Here is a 24,592-nt window from a genome sequence, read left to right as displayed (position 1 = left end):
CAAGCTAAGGTTAACAACTTGCGCTGCACTTTCAGCAGTAGGTCGGAGGTTGGGAAAATGAAGAGATGTAAGTCTTCTAGCTGATAGGAGGATGGGTACGTTGACGGAAGATGGAAAAGGGATAGTGTAAAAATGTAGACTGATCGATCATCGGTCCACTGAATACGATTTCTGCTTCGTGATTGATTTTGCCTGTAAAACGTCGTGTAAACGACATTTGTAAACAATTGAAGAGCAAATTTGTTCATAAGAATTTTTGCACCTGCGCACAAATATATAGATTTTATTCAGTGATAAAAGATAATAAGAATGATACAATTTATGAAAATTCAAATTTCTCAAAGTACATTTATATTTCCGACTTTATTATTATAAATTATTTTTTAAATCGATTTTTTCAAAAGTAATTTATAAGAGTGACATGTGTACGTGTCTCTGTGGCATTTCAATGTGCTTTAATAAATATGGCAGCTTCGATTATTTTCGATTCAGCTTCATCACGCCTTAACATATTCCCAACGGAATATCGACCGCATTTTCATCCGCTACGTCAATTCTTTTCCCCCGCGCTTCGTCACAGTAGTCATCGTAATGATTTTTCATTACGCTCGCTCGCGACTATTCGTCTGCCGCGCCCCGACTTCCATTTCCTAATGGATTTCATTTAATCACGATGATACGGGGGACGATGATGTGTTCAAAATGCGACGGAGGAAAAGTTCAGCTGGTAGGCGACGTAGGAAACGCTTCCAGACAATTTCATGCGTCCATTGATTGTCGAAAAAAAAAGCGCAGCAAGGAAGAAGCTTCCTTCAACGTATCGGAGATTCGATCCTTGCGAGAGATCCCAAAAATAAAAATCTCGAGAAAGAGTTACATCTCTAGATCATATTTTATTTGTTTGAAAAGAGAGTGTGAGAAAATATCGGATATATTTCTAAAAAGGAGAGACTCTTTATATCTTTTAAAAAGATATACTAGTATTTTAACTTTAATCCTTTTAACGCGACACTTTCGAGTGCGAGAGCGAAATCTGAATTTGCGCGACACGAGGACCTAAGACAATGCAGAATACAACGCTGCTCGGGATCTTCCTCGGAAAGATGGAGTCGAGGGAGTACCAAAGTGAATTCGCTCGACCCTAAGCGCTGAATAGATCATTTAAGCCGAGCTTTTAACTCGAGCTAATTAAATACCGTCCCTTCGTAGCTCGCTCCTGCATTTTCGCCACGTTTCTCTCTTCCCGTTTCCTCCAATTTTCCCGACTCTCGCATATCCTCGTAACGTAGCCGGTGCACGTGGCGATTGCATCGGTCTGCTGGTCGTTCGAATGCACCTTTCATATCAGCGCGGAAATAATACGACGGGCTAGAACATCGATAATTGAGAGAATATTAAGTATGAGCAGTCATGCTGAAAGCAATTGCCAGAAAACTTTACTGGAATCGATGCTTCAAAATTATTTGAATTATTTATTGTTTATTTTTATTGTTTTGCATTTTATTATATATATATATATATATATTTAATGCACTTCTATTTGTTTATACTAAAAACTGTGCTAATTTTTTTTTTTTTTAAATTTTCTTGTAACTTCGATCAGTCGTGAGATATTTCCTCGGACATTTATGGACGGACACCCTGTATATTATATATTTTTTTATTATTTTTATCTATATATTTTAGTTATATTTATCGTTTTTTATATCTACTTGATTGTTTTTTTTTCTTTTTTCTTTTCCTATATTTTACTAGAGTTATAATCTCTAATTTCAATAATTACACACATATATATATATATATATATGTATATGTATTTATTTATTTATCTGGTTACTAATACTATGACGGTCCTATAACAAGAATAATTTCACATTAAATTTAATGGACCAGCTTTCTTATAAATTGTATTTTCGATAATGTTCACGTGTACTCTCGGTTGCCTTCTTATTTTCCTCACTTCTTATTATTCTCTATCGCAGATACACATGTAATGACTTTATAATCTTGAAGCGGCGAGTTGCGGCGCGGATTCGAGAGCGATGCGGGGATATTTAGGAGCGGATTAGTGGGCCCTCGTACATGGAAGGGCCAGATCTGGTACTCGCGCGCGTACGTGCACCGAAGGCATCGAGGTCGGTTATAAAGCTGGGAGCTCCGAGACACTCGGATCTCAAAGTTTACTCGCTGCTACGCGCGCGCGCTCGAGCTTCTCGAAACTACAAATTTTGCATATCAATGCGCGCTGGATACACCCCGTCGACTCGATAAACGAGGACTTTCCGTCCTCGTCCCACCGCCCTCGATAGCGTTTCACGTCTTCGAGTCTCGTCTCTTCCTCGCTTCGTGCCAGGAGCTCAAGTTAGGGTTGCTTAAATTAAATGAGATATCGATTTATTTTTTATACGTTCCATATATTATGCTTTATAAATAATAATTGGGATAATTAAAGAAAGAGGCTTTTAACGGCAATAATTTAATGAGCTTATAAACAATATATATATTTTAATAAGAAAAGAATATTCCGAGTATCTCGAATTACAAGTATCATAACTTGTAAAGCTTTTCATCTATATATGATGGAAGATCTTTTAATCGCGTTTTTTTTGAAAAAAAAAAAAAAAAAAACACTTTTTTTTTTTTTTGCACATTTCAATCTGTTTTCTATCAAATTATGTGTTCACATAATACTCTAATCATAAGTATCATTATATATTACTCAACACTGTCATTAAATTAGTATAGCATCGCTTTTAATAATCGATAAAAATTAATATCGAAGCTAAATATTAAAACATAATATCGGGAATAAGGTATCGAGCGTAACCTTTTCCGAATGCGGTTCGTATGCGATTCGTTCGATAGCTCGATGTAAAACAGAATCCATCTCGTATCCACGCAGTGCGAAGAGGAGAATGGGATGCGGGGGGAGGGGAGAGATATTGTTTCGCCGCTATCGTGCCGTAGGGATCGCGGTGCGCCCTTATCAGCAAGGTTTAGCATACAGCGAGCATTATTCCGGTTCAGTCATGCGGCCAGCAGGGCGGTCGGTTATCAGCGACGACCCTGTCGAGATCCCCATCGATCCTTTCCCCGATTTCTGTACTCCGGGGGGGTGATAGCCCTTTCGCGGGCGAGCCCTGGCTCGAAACCCTTTATGACCACGGACGGCGCGGCTCCTCCTATCTCTACGCTCGGATTTAAAAGTGGCGAATAAAAAATGATTTATTTCAGCGATACCGCGAGTGAAATGCGCGCAAGAGTTCTTGCCGTTTCCGTTATCTGGGAAGCCTGAACTTGCGTACTATTACAAAGCACACACCGCGGCTGCAAACCGATATATTCTATATCGACACTGAGCGGTTCCTACCGTCCTCTTATTTAACGCTTAAGGGTACGTAGTAACGGAACGGGGTTGATGCGTTTTTAATTTAACGTATGCCCGGGCACGAAGCACATTTCGCTGTTAGAGCGCACATCTCATATATGCCGTCGTTTTTTTTTAATTCTCCGATGGAAAATAGATATCGCGGAAAATTCTTTCTCCATTTCTCCTCTCTCTCTCTTTTATCCTTCCCCTTTATCCTCCTCCTACCCGTCCCCTTTTCCTCGGGAGAGCACATCGTTATTATGCAAATTAGCAGTGATTAGAAAATCGTAACGAAAATTTGCTCGCGAGAGATAAAGATGGTTTTTCCGAGCGATTTTTAAGAACCGTCGAGCGGTCTGTGCGTGACGCGCGCTTAAAATATGCGGGTATTCAGGGGTGGGTGAAGGAGGTGGGGGAGAGTGCGGGGAATTGCACTCGCGGGGTCGATCGATGGCCTTGCACCGCGGCGACCGCGTGCAGGAAGGCAGAGGTGGACCTTTACGAGGCGCAATTTTTTTTTCGTATAACGAGCATAAGGGTGCGGTTGACGGCGGATAGGATCTTGCCGGCCAAAGCGGTTTAACTTTCGCGGGAACAAGATGGCCCAAGCTGAAAATGGTGCCGATGTTTTAAGCACCACTACAATGAAATCGCGGTATGTTCCTCCCTCGTCCGTTTACGTTCCCGATAAAATAGGATCGTCGTCTTACCGATTCTTCTTATATTTCCCGAAAGGTAAAAGCTTTTTAAGTTCAACGCGATTATTTACACGCGCGACAGCGGACGGTCTTGATGGCCGAATTTATTCGCACAGTTTCGTCGAGAGAATCAATAGCTAAAAAAGCCACACACGAATCATCTTCCTGTAAGGAAAATATCAAAATATCTCTTAGGATTATAATAAATATATAAAACAGCGTGTTATGTCGTAGCAGAAAAACTTAATCGAATATGGCAAAGAATTTATGAGAGCTCGCATTTTTATTTTTCCACAATTTCGAGAAAAAAAAAAAAAGATAATATGTTTTGGGGCAAAGGTATATAAAAAAATGGCAAGAAATTTTGGGCGCGATTCTCAGGCATCGTGATAGCAACAAATTCCAACTGTGGTTCGCGGAGACAAGTCTGCTGGCACGTTCGTAACCGATAACATGCGGTTACGTCTGCAAATTTGCACTGTCCGGACGGCGAACAGACCGCCGGAAAAACCGCCGCGGTCGAGCCGAGCCTCGCATCGTTCGCTAACAATATAATTAATACGTTATCCATTGCCTAATTCGTCGCGACTCGATCGCGCAACGTTAACAGAACGATAACCAAAACTCCCCCTCCCTCCCCCCTCCTCTTCCCCGCCGATTTCGCCATTGGAACGGCAACAATTTAGTAGACAGAATTATCAGGATAATCGAAATCTCTGATGAAACAAAAATTTTGTGAAAAATATGGATAGAAGGACGAGATAATTAATAATTGTCTATCAATTTTAATAGAAGATTAATTTTTTTTTTTTTTTTTTTTTACGATTAAACGTCTTGAATATTTTATAATTAAAAAATTCTGGGTTATATACGGAGATTACATCATAAATAAATAATAAAAAAAAAAATCGATATTTATATAAAATATCGATATAGATCCCAACGAAAGGTAATCGCGATTTTATCCAAATCATTTATTAAAGTGAGAATAGAGCGCAAATTGAGTAGATTTTATTTACATAAGCAAGTTTAAACAATTTTGGGAAAGGCCATTATTGAATGGAGAATTGCCTGCAGTTCGCGGCGATGTAGTTTCGGTTCACCCGGAGTTTCCATTTGCCAGATATGCCAGGGTGGTTCTTGGGGAGATGTTAACAGCTACCCTGTAATACCTAAGTTACGCTCTGTAAAGCCGGCAATCTCGAACCGGAAATCCGGCAAACATGTAACACGGTATTAGCGGCGGTAATTTACAAAACTCCTTCTCGTCTCTGCTTTCTGCATTTGATCCCCAGCGGCAGATTCAAGGATAAAAGCGAGGTGGAGAAGAGCTATAAAGACGATGTTTAATTTCATTTCGAATGTTCCAATTAATTACAATCATTTGCGGAAATTTATTTAAACTTTTAAGATATCAATTATGTCAATTTGTTAAAGGATGTCCAAGGATTGTCCAAGGATTTTTTTACGACATCATCGAAAAATATAAATCGCGGAAGATTCAATTTTGAAGATACCTAGATCCACCTCTCCTGTCCAGGGATAACTCCATCTCTCGTAGAAACTCAGGGAAGGGAGGGGCGGAGGTTAGTTAATGAGCAAATATAATTACGCGGGATACGCGAAATACTGGGCCAGCGGAACAAGGATCATAGCTTCAAACGAGTTCCGAAGCTGTTCCGAAGTTTTTAAGCAGCATGAGTTTTCATCAGTTAAACTGGTCGCGGCATGAAAACGAGGCTGTTTAATATTTGACACGCCGACACGCGAAAATCCCCCAATGTTGATATCGCGGTTAAGAGAGGGGGGTGAGCGGGGAGAACGGAAGGGACAGTATTAGGAGGGTTGGTGAAGAGAGGCGAAGGAAGAGGAAAGCTAATCCGGGAGTTGTTTATACCGTGCGTGGGGAGCGGACGGCGACGCCCCTTGATTGAAACACTGCGGACATTTAAATTGCGAAAGTTTAGGAATAAATTTGTATGCTAAGGCCGAGGAAAGCCACGGCCGCCTTTTTCGGGATGAACTGCGGACTGAGATTTGCCTAATGAGCGCAAACTATCGCGAGGGAGAGCAAGCGAGCTTTTGCAGAAGGCTTCCAGGACGTAAACGGGGTCTTTTGTTCCTTGTTTGTTTACTTTTTTTTGTACATTGACGCTTACTGTTAAATTGGCGAATTATAGAGAGAATTAGAAGTGGTTCTTGCTGGAACTTTTGGATTTTGCGCACAAATCTAAAGACTTGCCGATAAAAAATCAATGGTATAATATTCTACTACTAAAAAAAAAAAAAATATATATATATATATAGCATTTTTTATCTCTAAAATATCTATATTTTGTTAAACTGCCTGATTTTTAAATGTTACTAAAATACCGTCTTGCGACGGATGGAATTCATTGCGTTACAATTAACATTGTGTGACTAATCCTGCTCGGAATATTGAGAGGCGGGACATCAAGGACCACCGACAGCGAAGAGCAAGAGAAACAAAGCGACTAGTGGATGCAAGTACCAGTGGGGGGTGCGGGTAGAGAGTTAGTAAGTGAAACGGGACTTGATTAACCGTCTGGCCATTCGGTAGGCGAGGAGAAGGGAAGGGAGAGAGAAAGATCGAGAGATCGAGAGGGAAAGGAGGAGAGGAGAGGAGAAGAGAAGAGAGAAAGAGAAAGAGAGAAGGCCAAGACGAGGGAGGATAGGCGCCGTAATGACCGCAAAGGTGATTATATAGACGGAGGCGTCTTCAAAGTTTTGCCGTGTGTTCCACGAGAGAGTTCGCGAACACTCGGCTAGTCGCATTGTACTTCGGTGAGCACGTAAATGAAGAGGCGCCTCCTCTCCTTTGACACTGGGCATTAATGTCATTTCGAGGGGCATGCCGATCCTCCTTGAGATCGTTACCTCTAGGTACCTCGGCATAACCGATCGATCGATCTCGCATCGTCCCTCCGTTTCTCCGCTCACTATATGAACCTACAATGCCGATATTAAGCAATCTTATGTCCTCCTTAAGGAGCATAGAGAAATAATTATACTCTTCTTAGGAATAGGAAATTTTATTGAAGTACTAGATTAATTAATTTGCTGCAACTTGAAAAGAATCTGAATGACATCCATATTGTTTCATCTTTTTCAATCCTTTTGTTATCAATATTGGAATATAATCGTAATGCTATTATATTATATGATAAAATAATATAAGTGATATAAAAAGGATTAGTATTTAAGTTTGTATTTCTATATTAATTACAATGTGCAACATTTAAATCATAAAATTTTCTTTTATCAAAATTTTTAGAGATTAAATAAATATTATTAAAATTTAAAAATTTAATAAATCATTCATTATACAATAATATACGTATTGCAAAAATTTTTACTGTGCAATTTTTTTATATAGCTAAAATAATTTTACGCAAGTGTAATCAGAAGTCGATTCGCGCATTGCATCTGAAGGATGTGAAATCTTATTATAAGTAATCACATACATCGATATTCTGAGATTTTAATCCGCGGAAAGCTCCAAACGTCAATGTCACTCGTCAAATTCAAATATCAAATTTGATTTTCTTGCACCTCTATGCATCTCTTTTTCCCTCTCTCTTGTTTCTCCTTCGTGTTTCCTCATAAACGTTGAATATTCAGTTGATTCGATGGATGGTTTAACTCAATGATAAGGGAATAAAAGCGTGGGAGAAAAGGGAAAGTGGAAGGCAGTAACGGGAAACGAATATTATGCCTGGAAAGGCGAGGAAATTAGCTCGCGCCATTTTTAATATCCGTTTTATTTTATTTCACATGGCCGGCTGGATCAGCCGGCGAAGTTCTCTTCTCGTCGAGGTCTCTTTTCGCGTACCGCTCACAAAAGATCGTCGTGTAAGAGATGGGATGGAAGGGATCGGAGAAGCCAAGGAGGAGCGAAATCGAGCAGCCAATTTCCTAAGCAAGGATTATTTTCCACGCGCGGGAAATTAAATTTTCCTACTCCTCGCGCGCACGCGGCGCGAATTCATTTATTAAATTGATCGAACGCGTGGGTTGAATCGAACATACGACTTTAAGCGAGGTTTTCAATGGAAAATTCTTTACCGAATTGAAATTGATTTCGAAAACTTTCCCCTATTTGTGAAATATATCTTTTCTCTAAATTCTAATATACGTACCAATACGTAAATTACATTTATATAAGATTCTATAAATTGCATAAATTTATTATTAGATTATACAAATTTTAAAAAAATGTTGGAAAAGTAGAAATAAAAATAATATTAATAACGAGGAAAGTCAATCTCTTCAGGACTTAATAAGCTTGACGTTTCACGTCATGGATGATGATTCATCGGCGCCGTCGTATAGATCGTAAGGGCGATTTAGAGGCTCAATAAGGGAGAGCAATCGGTTCCCGAGTGTGATGCTCGTTCCTCGTCATTAGTTCGTCGCTCTTCGGATGACGATGTTTTGAGGAAACGAGGTCCGCGTGGAGTCAGCGTTATTGCTACACGAGGGAGTAATTAAACGACAGCGATGATTAAGAGCCTCGTGAAACGTCAACTGTCACTTCGCGATTTATAATTTATTGGAATTCTGGCATTAAAATGCCCGCGTGTCATTCGTGAGAAAATATCGCCTCGCGTTTAAACGACGTCATTGAGCTCCGTTTTACGAGTCGAGGCGCTCGCTGAATAGGGAACGAAGAAGAGGTAGAAAGTTAATTGTTTGCTTTTCTTCCCGTGTGGATGTGCGCGCGCGCGCGAGAATATAATATTCGCTTTCCTCAAATATTAAAGTCAAATATTGTCGATGGAAAATTAACAAAAATTATCGAGTATAAAGCTAATAAATTAGAAAAATATACACGAGACTCTCTATTATCAAGAAAGTTGGAGACTGCTTCACGTTGACCGCTATTCGGCAAGAAACAATTACAGAAATCCAAATTTTTCAATTACAACACGTTACACATGTCCCATTGGCGAGGTAAAATTTTCAATTTTCGTAACGACAGTCTCTTCTTAATCTATACTTCAATTCATCCGTAGATTAAGCGCCTCTCCCGCAGGATATACTCAATGTACTTTTATAATTAATTCTAAGTCAGGTGCAAAGTTCATCAACGCCCAAGAGGAAGCTGCGATTGCATTAGATCGTTTTGAACAGGCGATCCATTTTCACTCTGTAGCCTATGCAGAGAGAGAGAGAGAGAGAGAGAGAGAGAGAGAGAGAGAGAGAGAGAGAGAGAGGAGAGAGAGCAAACAAGGAATCAACGAAATTTCGCCGGTCTGATTGTAGAAATTCGACTCGAGTCTTTCTCAACGTATGTAGTTAGCATAATATCGTTTATGTAATTCGGACGCGCCTGTCACTCTCGCGCGCGTTTTTCTCTTCTTAATTTCGCGGCCCTTCATTATTCTAAAGCGCACGTCGCACAAGCGAGAATATGGTTTCACATTTGCGGCAAATTTATATAGCATGAATCTCTGCCGTTAAAATTACACATGCAAGATTGTCTTTTCTCTAATTAATTGCAATCCGCGTACGCATTTCAGAGGAGAGAGGAGTTTCTCCCCCTTCTCCTTTTCTCTTTCTCTTTTTCACGCTTTTCCCTACTTAACATAACGACGATCGCAAATTGTGATCATCGTTAACTTTAAAAGTACAAGCATGAAACTCCCTATTGAATAATTTAATTTATTACATTAGAATACAAGGTTATCTCGTAGAGAATTATTTTAAATTATTTTACGCCACGGGACAATTACGATTTGAAAATTAATGACGAAAGTGGGATAGCTCCCTCTCCGGAGAATCGTCGATGATTCTCGAACCTTTTATCGCGTAGTCTATCGAATCACGAAGCAATCCCCCAAAAAGAGCCGCAGGTGACAATTGAGAAACCGCGGAACAATATGTAAAGAGAAGGATCATTTATCGAGAGAGAGAGAGAGAGGAAGAGAGACAGAGAGAAGAGAGAGAGAGAGATAGAGAGGAACGAGCGGTAATTCTGTCCGATGGAATCTATCGGCAATTCCGGAAGATGCCTTACTTGGTTCCACATCGGTGGAGCATATTGTACTCGAAGAGGTGAACGCACTATGGGGGAGAGAAGAGGGTCAATAATTCGCGAAATGCAGACTAATACGTATAGGTAGGGAATTCGCGGCCAAGTGAGAGATGCGCGTTCTCCATCTCTCTCGCCCTTATCGGGCAGGACTCCACCATCCCGTTATCCGTCTCATTCCTATGCTCGTATCCGTAGCGTGTGGCCGGCATACCCGACGTAGCATGGTAACATAACTGGCGCAATGTCGCATTAGGCCGCGTGTATGCCGACTAATCGACCCACGTGCCGTTAGTGCGTACATTCACGTATTTGCGCGCGTATATATGTTTGCGCGCGCGCGCGATCGCGTTATGGAAACCATTGTGGAGCCGGTTTCACGGTGATATATCGCGATAGTAAAATTTTGGCAGAATTTCATGCGATTTCATGCGTTTTTAAAGAAGATTTAATTGCCGCGCAACTGTCAATGTTTTTAAGGTTGCGTGATTCAATCGCCAATCGAGTCTCGTGGTATGTCCGTCAAATTCGTATCAATACCAATTAAGATTAAGAGATTCTTTTTTTGGGGGGGGGGAGGGGAGGGGCGAGCAGATATATCATCTTATTTCGCACAATTATTGGCATAGAATTATTTTCGAAGCATTTCGGTTCACTTGAGCGCTTCTGTATGAACATTACGAGCAAGCTACGACTATTAATGCACTTGAATCGTCAACACATGATTGTGTACGTGCAATAGTACGCATTCGTGTATGCGAGTAATGTGTATGGAAACGCGCAGGAACTCTTAGCGCGCGAGCGTGTGCGTGAACATATGTACACACGAATATCGGGGTGCGCACGTGTGCGGTATTCAGATAGTGCTATGCATATCTGGTACATAAACGGTGGCGCATCTCGCGCCACGTGTTCACGTGGGGCGCGTGTTGGTTGGCGAACCGACGACGGCGTCTCGCCATATAAGCGCTACGCGAACATCACGAATACGACGACGATGCGTAGGCAGGAAGGAAGGAAGGAAGGAAGCCGTGGGGACCGCAGGGCGCCAAGGACTCGTGGCATTTATGGGGATATATGTACGGGGACAATGATGACGATGACGTAATTATGAACGGTTAGGGTGATAACACTGTCTGCGAGAATACAATGGAATGCGATCGTGATAACGGTCGACAAGCATACACCTCTTAAACAGGGTCTCTCAATATGCCGATAGATACGCTTTTCTAATTACGTGAACTTTTCTGAGATCACCTATGTGTTGTATTTATGTCAGATGTTGCGTTTAGATTCTAGTTTCATTGATATTTGAGGACTCTACAACTTGAATTTCAAAAATCTCTCTATAGAAAGCTCTATTAAAATCAAAGGATCAGAGGTGCAAAAGCTTCTGGATTTCAAGAATCTTAGAGTTTAAGTACTCGCGAAAATACAAATATATCCGGAATGCGATTCAAAAGTTTTTGCAATTTAAAGAAGATCCTGTAGTCTGAAAAATTAGACATTCCTTTAAGGATTCAAAAAAGGATAAAGATTTAAAGAAACCTTGAATTTATACATACGTATAATATCCTCCAAAGATTTTAGACTTGTTTACTATCTCGTTATCCCATATCTTAATTTTCTAGTAATTAAATAGTTAAAAAAAAAAAAACACTTCGATATATTAATATAAAAAATAATAATTCTAGATTATATAGCTGAATTTTAAATATTTTTATGTTTTATAAGTTAAAATAGAGAGAGATATTTTTTAATCTTTACTTTATAATATATACATATAAAAAGTTAAGATTAGAAAACATAGAAAAGCACGTTAAAGTTAAATTTTCTTAATATATTCATGAAAATAAATTACTCTCTCGTTAATGCATCGAGGAAAGATTAGATACGTAGGTAAAGTTGGGAAATTTTATGTAACGTTGAGATAATACCACGTTTTTCGAAAAAAATGTAATTTTTTAATTTAAACGAAAAGATTCCTAATTTTCAGAAACGCTTTCGACATTCTTCACGATAATTAACAGCTATTGACTTTTGCAGCGATGCTAGATTACGAAAACGAAACATCTCTAAACTCTGTCCTATACTCGATAGTCAATCCTAGCTTTGCGAATGAGAAACACTGTAACGCTCCCTCTCGCAACATACTCTCCTCTGTCTATCGGATCCCCTTTATTATTCTCCTCTTAGGTCGTGTTCGCGAGTATATCACTGCCGGAACGACGGCGGTATATCCAGCGCATTCAACGTTTCGCCAAATTCGGAGGCAGAACGGACGATGCTCTGCGTCGCGCGTCGGCGACGTAACGGATGCGAAATTGGCGCGTCGCCGCGAAAGCTGCGTCCAGAGGCTGCGTTGCGGTACAGCAGCCACAATACGAATTAGCCTCGTACTTTCGTAATTGGATCGAGTCTACCGATGGTATGCCGGGCCCGCGCTCGATCCTATTCACTGCAAAACGAGGCCATCGTGCGTGCGCGTGTTTACGTATAGAAGATATATGTACGATACATATAGGAGAAGGACACGCTTTCGCTCTCGCCGTATCCTTCCGCATTTCCCCGAGATATGACGAATGTTATGTCCGTTTACATTTTTAGCTTTTCAGAATAATGGCACTCGAGCGAGATTGAAAGACGATGATCGCGAACGACGTTTATTCGGTAAATTTCATTAAGCGTTTTGTCTACCAGTTCTAAAAGCAGCTTAAAAATGAGAGATATCTTTAAAATAATTCACAGTTAAATAATTCAAGGAATAATTCGTCTACCGGGGGAAGGGGAGCGCTTATAAAAGTATCCGCAAATATTTATTTTAACGTGAAATATTTTACTCTGATATTTTAATTAAAGAGTATACGCTTGCTAAAAGCTAGATTTAATCGGGCGTAAGCAGAGTGAGGGGAGAAACTTTTCGCGCGGATGATAAAGCTCGAAGATCATTCATTTAGAGGAATAAAGTCCATGCGCGCAATGCCGCTTCACAGGATCGATTAGTATTCATGTTATGCGCGGGATCACCGTAAAGGAGCTTAAGTCTCGCGTAAATTGAAGAACGTATCTACCAGCCACTTATTCCGTATCTCATTAAACTCGTAAGCCGCGATCATCCGCGTCGGCCCGGCGAGTCTCGCGTAAGCTCGCCAACTCGAGCTGAAAACTTGAGAATTAAAATAAGATCATTTAGGGACGTGTAATAGAAAGAGAGAGAGAGAGGGAGCTGATAACTATCGCGTTTTTATTATGACAATGTGAATAAATAAAATTAGATGTAATGTCGTGTCAAAAACGGCTCTAAAATTTGTTACACAATTATCGTACATGTAAAATTAATTATTAAAATTCTTATTAAAATTCTCAGGCTCGATAACTGTAATATTTGGAAATTGGAGCATTCAAAGAGTTTGTTGGTACTCTTTTAAACTTGAAATAGAGTCCAATATCTTCAAGTATGAAAGTCAAAAAAGATCGAAGATATGAAATTTTGCAAATTCGAACGATCTATGACTAAAACTCGCGATTCGCTTGCATGTCGTGGTTTCGCGTTGACATCAAACTGCACGACAGGACGTGCGGAGGCATCATGGGAAATCCTGTCGGCTGCTGCGAAGGACCCAGCGACATGTCTCCTCGAACACGATGCTCTCTCTCTCTCTCTCTCTCTCTCTCTCTCTCTCGTCGAGATGAATGCACGCCGTCGCCTCTGATGGCCTGTCATCACCAATTATAACCCATTCAGGACTGCGCCGTGGGTTAAATTATCCATAGACTGGGCCAGACCCGTTCCGAACACGTGTGTAGAAACAACAAGCGTGAATCCTCCTCTCGCGCCCTCTTCGCACCCCTTGTCCTTGTATCGTCGCCCCCGATAATTCGTCGAAATTGCAGCCGCGCACATAACGCGGACGGTATCGCATGCAACGCGTTGCAAAGTGTTGCATCGGCCATCCACCCCCGAACGCCGTACACAATGGTATCTTGATTACTCGCCGAGTTTTACGTACAGGAGTATCCCCGAAATAAACTAGTGGACAACGACCGCGAAAAAATGACGACAGACACGGTTTGATAAATAATAGAATAAATTATAAAATAATAATATATATGTATTGTATATCTCATAAGTTCTCAATCTCGGCATCATCTCTCTTCGCTATCGGAGCTGCTTCGCCATGTCATACAGGCCTTTCGCATTTGTGCCAACGTACCGATGCAAAATTAAAGTGACAGCGCCCGAGGCAGGACGCGGGATTGTGCGAAACCGGAAACGATTCATTCACGCCAGAGTCGTTCCGCAAGTGAAGTGACCGGAAATCTTCTCAAGCCCAATCCGGCGCAAAATTGAAAAATAAAAATAGAATCTCATATCTAATTATATTGTAAATAGATGTACAATTATGGAAGAAATATAAATTTTCTCTCTTTCGTAAAATTTTTATGAGCATTACAAAAATTTTAGCAATTATAATAAAAAAATTCAATTATTGAACAATCCAATTATTGAATTTTTTACGTTATTTAATTTTGATTATTCGAAATTTTGTAAACCTTCTTTAAATTTTACACCCTTGCGTCGCTCTCTTTCAACTACACGAAGATTTAATTCTAATGATTTCAGCAACCGTGTCTGGCAATTTTCCCGTTGCGCCAGTCTTGTTCCCGGTAATATCTGTAAGTGCATCCCTGTGATTTTTTTGCGCACCCTTTTTGCCAATGTCTTGTCGCGTCGCGAGAAGGAAGACAGAATGGAGAGAGAAAGAGAATCGGTCGCGTATATATTTTTAAGATACCCGAGGCGCGTATGGCGTTAACAAGCGGATGACTGCGAGGATGAAAATGACGACGTCAGGGATGTCTGGGGCATCGAGCGATGTCTAAGCAAAACTGTACGCATCCGCTCTACCTAATTGCTGGTTCTCATGCAATAGATATACGAATATACTTTATACAGGGTGGTTTTGCCCCGAACCTTCCAGCCAGACTTTGAGATCTTGTAGGAAATTTAATTGGAAATTTTTTGTTCAAAATTAAATTTCCTACAAGATCTCAAAGTCTGGCTGAAAGGTTCGGGGCAACCTTGTATACTCTTTTAAAGATTGCGCCTTCTTGTGTGCGACAATCTTCGGTGAAAAAAATATATTATTTACCGTTCACAATTCAAACACAATTTAGCTACAACAATGATAAAGCAATTAAATAGATGACAGAAAAAGATGCGCTGCGAAAACACACATACGCACGTTAAGTGTTAACATCGAGTGGGGGGAGGGGGAGAGAGGAAATTTGCTACGGCATCGAATCGCGTATAAGCGGAAAGAGTACAGTTCAAAAAATAAAACAAAGGAGGGAATTTAAGCCGGTTGATCCTTTTTTGTAGTTGAGGACGCGCATTTCCGGTAAGATACATTTTACTTTCCCTGATATTAAAATTTTTACTCTTTAATTTCCGGTTATTTCGCTATAGTTCCTCCACTTGTTCCAACAAGGGAATTTCATTTAATTCTTTAAAAAGAGAAATATATTAGAAGAATTTGAAAGCTTTTACACAGCCAAGTCATAATTTCGCAAATTAAGAATTCAATTTTATACTAATATAAATTTTCGTCCGACGTTTTTTATAATTCTTTAAAGTATATAGATATATTTATTATATTATCGTCGCATGTTTACTCTCGCTGTCATCGCGATGTCGAGATGTCGTTAGAAATTGACGTTATTCGAACCAAACAGCTGTATCGGATTTCTCGACAATGGACTTGAGATATAAACAAGGTAAAACCGATCGTTCGATTCGTTTGTTTACTATATGAAATAACCGGGGTTTGTTTGTCAAATATACGATCTCGAATTGTGTCACGAAAAAGGAATCAAAAGACGAGAGAGAGAGAGAGAGAGAGAGAGAGAGAGAGAGAGAGAGAGAGAAAAGAATCCTTCAAAACAACAATTCCCAAACTTGTCACTTCCATATCCTTCTTAATATTTTGCTTTCAATAAATATTAAATTCGATATTAAAATTTGAAATTTGTAAGCTATATATTGTAGTTATATTTAACAAAAATATAAATTAACTTTGTCATCCGTTATTAATTAAATACTCGCAATCAAAATGTCTTCATCTTCTTGGAAAATTATTCGCGTTCACTATTTGAATAACAAGATTTTCTCTTCTAATGTTCCATAGAAACATCTATACTTCAAAGTTTTAAGCTTTAAGACTTAAATTAAATTAATTTTCTCAAATCGTACGTTAAATTTCCTAAAATAGTTACGTAAAAATTAGTTTTTTATATTTGAAAAAAATATGTAAAAAATATAAATTCGGAGAGATACCTATTTAAAATTTTTTAATTAAATGTTACATTTCTGTTACATTTTCCTTCTAGAGAGATATTTTTCAAGCATCTCGTGTATTGCTTTTTTAAAAATTTTCCGAGTTAATTTTGGACACTAACATTCTTCTCTAGAGGTAGACAAGATGACGAATATAGAGAGGGCAAGATGCTCGGGTAACGCGGATCGTTAAAACAACCTCGTCGTACCGGTGACTCAAACGTGGCTTATGGGGGGACAAGGCGGCGGGAAATTGAGGAAAAGGGAAAAGGGCCGATGGGGAGGAAGCGCTGCGGGGGAAAGATAGGTGGCCGTGTTCGTTTCCGCCCTCTCCGCTGTTCTTCTCTTCCGGTTTACGCGAATCCGAGTGACGTTATCTTATACAGGAAAATGTTGATAGAATGAGTTTCCCCGTTTTACCGAATTAAGTTCCGTTTGACGTACGCGACACGTTATCTTGCGACACGCGCGATAGGAATTACATCTGAAATAAAAATTTGTTTAAATAATTTTAGGAATATGTGCGCGACTGTACGAATATTATAATAGAAAAATTATACTAAACTCGAGAGTGATCGTTTTCAGTGCATTAAATTATACATATATTTAATTACATTAAATAATAATATAATTTCCATTTCATATAATATTACGATAATTTTTACTTTTATCATAATAAAAGTTAAGCCGGTACATTTACGAAATTTTACGGAACAAGCACATTTTAATGCTAAATCTACGATATGCATACGAGTTTGAGTCTGGGTGTTCGCACGATATACTTGGTGGTAAATGTGATCGTTCGCTTTTCGTTTCTCCATTACATCGAATGCGATCTCGGTACATTAAATAAAACTCGGAATCGGACGACCACTTTCGGATCTAAACACGAACAAGGGTGCGAATGCGCGGAGCTAAGACGCGATAGAAAATAGAATTGACGATAGGGTAGAACTCGCAATGGCGGATGAGGATACGCGAATAGGAAGGAACACGATTCTGATTAGCATACAAACTACGCGCGACCGTGTCGGTTCTCTCAGCGTTCTGATTATGTGCACAGTGTCGTATAGTTAAAGGAGCTCGCGTTGACTCTTATAGCGAGAATCTAGATTTGCAGCCTCCAAATTACACTCGCGTAAAAATAAATTATTATATATTAATAATGTTATAATAATATGTTATACCGCAAGCCTTTCTCCTCAAGCTCTCCTTATTCTTATTTATTTATAAAATTATTCATTTTTGCATTTTTTATATATCAAAAATAAAATAACACTAAATGAAAAGTCCGCAGTTAAAGAATTTTGAAAAATTTATCTTACATATATAAACTTCAAATTTTTGAATAAAGATTCTTTTATAAAAGAGACTGCGATTCGACTCCCAAGTCGGTAATTTTGCTTTTAGTCTTCAGATCGATTTAAAGCATAGTTATGTTTCTGCGCATGAAACATGAAGAGATACATGTAATAATATAGAGATTCGACGAGAAGGAACCGCAAAAGCGTGCGAAACGACGAAGAGAAATGTCGGGGAAAGGAGGCCGATGCCACTCACAAAATAATGAGCCACGAGACGTCGCAACACTGGAGAAATCACCCTCGATAATGGACCACAGTTATTACGATGAACGCGAAAACAGAGTCACAGATTGTGTCCCGAACGGCGAGGAAACTTTACCGAAAGATCTTTAACAACGGGACATTGCACGGAGACCGTTTACAGCAGTTACTTATAAATTCGTTTGGGGATTTAATTCTATATTGTCAATTAATAATCGCGATTTTTTTTTCCCCCCCAAAAAGAGTTGAAATTTTGATATGTCTATCCGTTGTAAATAAAATGTAATTCGTAATCTCTAATACAATCCTACTTTCTGATGTCAGTAATATCTCCAATCACGAAAGAGATATTCTGATTCTCTTCTATCGGACATTTAATATTATTATAATCGATCTTCGTCGTCGGATTTACAAGAGCCCACTACATGCGAATATATGGACACTGGTAACACTTGAGATATGTATTAGCGGTGTGGTCGTTAATAATGGCCGGGAATAAACGATAAAAGCGCGAAAACAGGACCGTCTTTGTCGCGGCGACTTATTTAAAGACTCGGATGGCCGTCGCCATAAAAATCGCATCGGACGATTCAATGCTGGCCACTGTGCGACACAAAATCCTCTCCAACGGCCGTTTCTGGCTCGATGTTCATCGATCGATTATTAGATAGGACGGAGAGGCGGTTGCTCATTAGCGGCGGGTTAATCGTGAGTTGATGGTCCATCGAGTGATCCGGAGATCACATGACGAGGAATAGTCGGACGAAATCAATTGTGCCAGACGAGAAACAGCATTCGAGAGACATAAAGCGAGACAAATATTAATCGATTAAATTGGACGGAAATCCGTGGCCTTGTACATATACAGCAAATTCCATGTTACACTATATCTCTCGTTAATATCTCCCTGCATATCTTTAGATTATTTTTATTCTTTTCTTAAAAGCTCAGTTTATTCCAACAGGTATGAAAAATTTTTTCTTCGAGAATATTAGAAATTGATGCTTTTGGCGTTTTACATATACTTTCATCGACGTTTAAACTTGAATATTTAGTTCTTTTTGTTCAAAAACGATATACTGCTTCTCGTGTAATTGTCTGAAATGAAAAAAACTCGACCTTTTAATTTTATTCCCTCGGATATTGAAACTAATTAGAATCTAAAAAAATAATATTTAATATTCCTCCGATTTTCAAGAAATAAACAATTTTCAGCATAATTGAAATCTCTAATATTAAAACGAGGCTACTTTGTTATTTTTTAATTTTTTCCAATTTGAAATTAAGTTCAATATATCAGAAAAATATCCTACAGAATAAAACTAGACGGATTGTTTTTCGTTTCGGACAATTACGCGAGCAGCGTGTGTCACATTGTCGACCCATGCATTTTTAAACGTTCAGAAACGTATTGCGCAATTAAGGCTAAATATCCAGGATTTAAAATTACTAACCTACCTGTTTAAACATCAATAAAGACACGTGTAAAACGCTAAAACAGATCAATTTTTAGTAGTTAAAAAAAAAAAAAAAATCCTACAAATCATCAATTTTTCATATTGCTAAAGTAGACCAGGCTCTTAAGCGAAAAAAATTATTTGCCGCGCGTGTATTTTCTATTTTTAGTCTTTCAAATTAAACGCGATTTTCTAGAAGCGTAAGAAATTGACTCGGCGAGAAATTTGCAGATCTTTTCGGGAAGACGTAACAAAACGTCTTATACACGAAAGTATCGAACATCTTCACGTGTGTCTCCTATTCGTCTTATCGAGCCGTTCCATTTTTTTTTTTTTTTTTTTTTTTTTACCGCCCGTTCAATCGACGCGCGACAACGGCGTTAACCGGGAGCCCGCGACTGCGTCCGTAAATCTCCCAGGTAAGCTTGTGACCGGTGAAATGTACTTTGCCGTGTACCGCGGATCCACGAGCCGTGCTGGCATAGCATGAGCTACCGGTGTCACAAATTACCGGCGCGTTGTTCCGCTGTCGGTGGAACGTAACAGCGCCTGGGCGCGCACGCCCATTTCTAGAATGGCCTATTTCTGCGTAATTTACGAATTCGTCGGAATGTCAATTGAGCGTATCGTCCCCCCCCCCCTCCCGTCGAACCGTGACGCGAAGGTCGAAAACGCTCTTGAGATAGTTTCTGTTTGAATTTTACAAATTTACGAGGCGTTACGTTCGCAAAAGACACACAGATGGAAAAAAAAATGTGTGCGAGTTTCCTAGAAATTTTTCCTGAAAGAAGGATTGAGAAGAATGGGGGACCACCTTAGCCAAAATGGAATAGACTGGAATCGTGCTAGTTTTTGAAATTTCGAAAGAATGCTTGAAAAATTACGGGATAGACCGGTGCCCTGGATGAGTTATTACAGTTGCTTGCAGATCGGTAACGCGAGCGAAGAACATCCCAACATCCTTGGTTGGCTGCGGTAGTAAAACGGAGGGCATCGTTTTTTTGCCTAATTTATAGCCCATTAGCGTAACGACGTCGCCCTATTTCCTTTACCGTCGCTTGCAAGTCAGGTATGACGCATTTAAAAATTTGAAAGAATAACGGATCTTGCGAGCGCATTTGTATTTCTCAATTTTTTATTTTTCATAAAAATTATTTCAGCCAATTATTATTGTATTACGCGCAGTCTTTCTTCCATGGCGTCGCCAAGATGGCATCCACACCTCCGTTAATTACAAAGTCATCGTCTCGAGCACCACGACCTAGATTTAGATACGCGATATGGGAACCAGAGCCACAAGCTGTCGGCAACACGGTTAGGTATTAATTAAAGTGGCAGGCCTTCTCGTCGCGTCTTCGGGTGCTCTATATTCGGGTAATTTAGAATATGCTCGAGAGCACCACTCTGTTACATCCTTTCGATCGCTTCGCTTGCTACCGTCTTAAAACGACGAGGCTATTATAACGGTATCATAAAAATTTGTGTATAAAATTAATAGCATAAATTTATTAAATATATGAATATTATCGAGAAATGCTGTCTCTTATTTTTATTTTCATTATCGTTTTATTATATATATATATATATATATTGTATATATAATTTTATTTTAGTTTTCTCCCATTTTTCTCCAATTTCTAGGAGATATATATATATTCTTCGAGGAGACTGTGATTTATATATTCTTGGAGATTTAAATAATACCGTTACACACGCATACGGATTACCGTTACACGACTAATTTATGAGAACAAATAAATCTCGAAGAAAACAAGAGACTTTAGAAAGTTTTAGAAAATATATATAAAGCCGCTATTTGCGCAAACGCCTTATTCAGCGACTATTTTGCAAAGTAACGTATTCCACGTAGATCAAAAGCCTCCCCTCGGTGTGCCCCACCGCGTCGTAGATCATCGCGTAGAACGAAGAATAACCGAGACGCTGTCGGAAGCACGCTCCTTGGCCCCAAAGCATCTCGCTTCCTCTTGCTCTATTTTTGGCTAATTTAGGAGCGATCGGTAACGCTCTTTCTAGCGTAACCTGCTAGACCTCGCCCTCTTCAACGCTCGTCGTCGTTTCAACCTACCCCATGTGGTCGTTTCATTGTCTCCCCTCGAGTTGTAAGGATCTCGGACGGTCTCTCTCGAACCCGTGAAATACGGTTACAATCCGAACGACTTCTCGACCTCGAGACGACGTCCCGGCGCGAATGAAACCGGCGCTTTATTGCGGAAGACGACCGCCGACGGCTCGATGACCTCGCAAGGATTTTTGCGCGTTTCTTCATATATATGTGCGACATTGCGTGTGTGTTTGGCGATAAAAAAAAAAAAAATGATAAGAGGAAAGGATTTACTTACTTCCAGAAGACGACGGACACGATCGCGGCCATCAGTAGTAAAACTACCGCGCAGGTGATGATCAGGGCAGTGCTTTGCAGCGATGGATTTGTATGATAAGAGGCGTCGATCATCTGAAAAGTGATAATTAAAATGTTAGAATATATTAGAGTAGAGTAATTCACGCAAATATTTTTTTTTATTATTATTATTATTATTATTAAGACAAGTCAAAGATTATTTTACGGTGCTTGTGTAAACGATTTGTAAAAAAAAAAAAAAAAAAAAAAAAAAAGATTCTTTCCGATTATATCGGGTATCATCAAACATCTCATACGCGTAGTACGAATATTCATAATCACTATAAATTCAAAAATGTATGTTTGCATTTTATGGCAAAAAGCATCAAAAGCATATATTAGTAGATTTTAATTTGTATCATCTAAATTTTTTGATGCATATAAATATGGATATTTTTTATATAATTGCATGTCTTTTTATCTTCTTTTTTTTTTAAATAGATTTTTTTCTATATGTATCTTGTATATTGTTTATATATCACCGTATATATCTTAAAAATTCAACAAAACTTAATTTTAGATTCAATCTATCCAATATAATTTTGCTAAAAAGGTTTTTGGTGCTAATTTATTTAGTAAAGTACGATTTAAATTTTTACACACATGCAGTATATCTCATAATCATAGAATTATGAGAACAAGCGTACAAATCTATTTTTTTATAATCGACGTCACAATTTATTTCGATAATTCGTTGCAATTATTTGCAAACTAATCGTTTACTCCTACGTTTACAAAACGGATTTCGACATCTCGCCGGATTTAGAGGGATCGGAAACCGGTTGATCGATATTAAGAGAAAGAGAGAGAGAGATCGTGTCGAGTATAAATTTCCTCATTTTTTCGCGAAACAGAATTGTACAACGCGCTATGGCGTTTTGTGGTAATATTACGCGATATCGCGGCGTGTTATTAAACGCCTCTGCGGGCGCGATAATACCGGAAGAGGCGAATTAATCGCCGTGGAAACGGCTTCGTTCGTTCATTCCGAAAGATTGAATCGAGACAGCGCGCAGCTTTGTGCTTCCATCGCCGCCATGAAGTCGTGCTTTTGCACGGTATGTGAAGAGAAACACTATCTGTTAACCTATCTGTCTGTCCATGTCAAAGAATTGCAATTTGCGCGCATCTTTACTCTTATTTCTAGTATATATTTATCGCTGCCGCTCTATTTCTAATAAAATATATCAAGATTCATTAATATAGATTTAATATTTATAAAATGTGTAATATTTATAAATGAGATAAAATGCGTGGCCTTCGTCGAAAAATATGCTTGTCATTTATTTTTACATTTGCTGTTCAAGTGTTATATCGATTATTGGGAGGAGAAGCTGTTGTAATAAGCCAGTTAACACAAACTATTTTACGGTATATGTTACGGAGGAACTTGACAGTTCAATAGAAACTTAAGTAGCTTAATGAATTTTCTATGAAAAATTCAAAAATTGATTTACCGAAATGATTTTATAAGGAATTAACATTTGAATAATTAAAATTGTTCAATATCCTCCATAAGAAGATTTCTTAGAGCTAAGACCTCGCTACTTGATCGATAATCTCGGTAATTGGGTTGCGAAAAATCCGAGAATTGATGTGGATTTCTCATATCGATAACGACGAGAAATATCTCCGATCCTTATTTACATCTTTGTGAGGGAAAGGTGCGAGAAATTTCGCCGCCGAAATTCCTCGTTTCTCGAACTGGCGATATAGGCGATGGCGACGGCGACGTCGTCGTCGGAACGCCGGAAATTCGCATCGGAATCCCTACTTCCCCTCCCCTTCGCAATTGTGGCAGGATTCTTCATAAGAGGCACGTAGGTGTGCCGGGAAGTGGCCGGACACACGTGCCGAGTATGACGAAGTCAAGGGAAGCCAATGGCACGGTTTCTTTCGCTTCTCGGCGAATTACGTGGGTCGCCTGCGAAAAAGGGAAAGTGATTTTCCCGAAGGAGCGACAGGAGTCCCGGAGCGTAGGAAGGGTCCGTATATCTACACTTCCGTTCAGCCTCAGATCGGATCCCGCCGCCATTTCCATTGTTGACTTCTCGTCGTATCGAGGTCGATCGAGTAGCATTGTGAGAGCGAGAATTCATTTACCTGATTTTGAAAGAGGTTCGAAAAGGCTGGCTGGTGGCTAGTCAAAGAGTTGCTTAAATAAGCATTGATAGCGTGTCGTCCCCTGCTTAAAGAGGGTCGTGATACAATGCGCAGTATGGAGCCAGAATATTAAACTGCATCTTGTTTTGACGTGCCATACGACTGAGCGATATTTATTGAAAGCCATGTAAATGAGAATTTTCGTCGTCGCGAAAGAATTATCTCGTAACCTTGTAAACACGTTTTCCTCAAACTTCATTTTCCCAAAGTTCATAAAGTTCACGCGTAATGCTAGAACTCATAGGATAATATAAAGATATTTAATATTTTGGGCTGAGTGATAAATGAATGAGCTCACGATGCACATTTTCTACCAACGAGTTCGATTATCAAGTAATTAAAAAAATGATGACAAGAATGTTTATCCGCTAAAATTAATATTTAATAATACGAATATAGGCTTCTTTTAAAAAAAATTATCTCTGCAGACAAAATTCTTTTAATATACTTAAAAAAAAAAAAGAAAAAGAAAAAAAAGATCCGACAATATCCTCGCAATATTAAATAATCGAGAATTGTCATAATATT

The 24,592-nt window shown here is 39.2% G+C and overlaps 1 protein-coding gene across 1 annotated transcript in view; it reads right to left on the bottom strand.

The window, feature by feature from the left end:
* Positions 1-24,592, bottom strand: part of Pxb (pxb) — a 354,537-nt gene that overhangs the window by 19,897 nt on the left and 310,048 nt on the right. Inside the window, 1 exon segment of the mRNA XM_070310439.1 lies at positions 21,843-21,955. Within this exon segment, the coding sequence (XP_070166540.1) occupies positions 21,843-21,955 (113 nt within the window).

This window comes from Polyergus mexicanus, unplaced genomic scaffold (assembly GCF_030449975.1).
Source record: "Polyergus mexicanus isolate NDT 795.1 unplaced genomic scaffold, iyPolMexi1.0 SCAF_18, whole genome shotgun sequence".
NCBI classification, from domain to species: domain Eukaryota; kingdom Metazoa; phylum Arthropoda; class Insecta; order Hymenoptera; family Formicidae; genus Polyergus; species Polyergus mexicanus.
The sequence above is the reverse complement of the archived record's forward strand: the minus strand, read 5'-3'. Positions and strand labels throughout refer to the sequence as shown.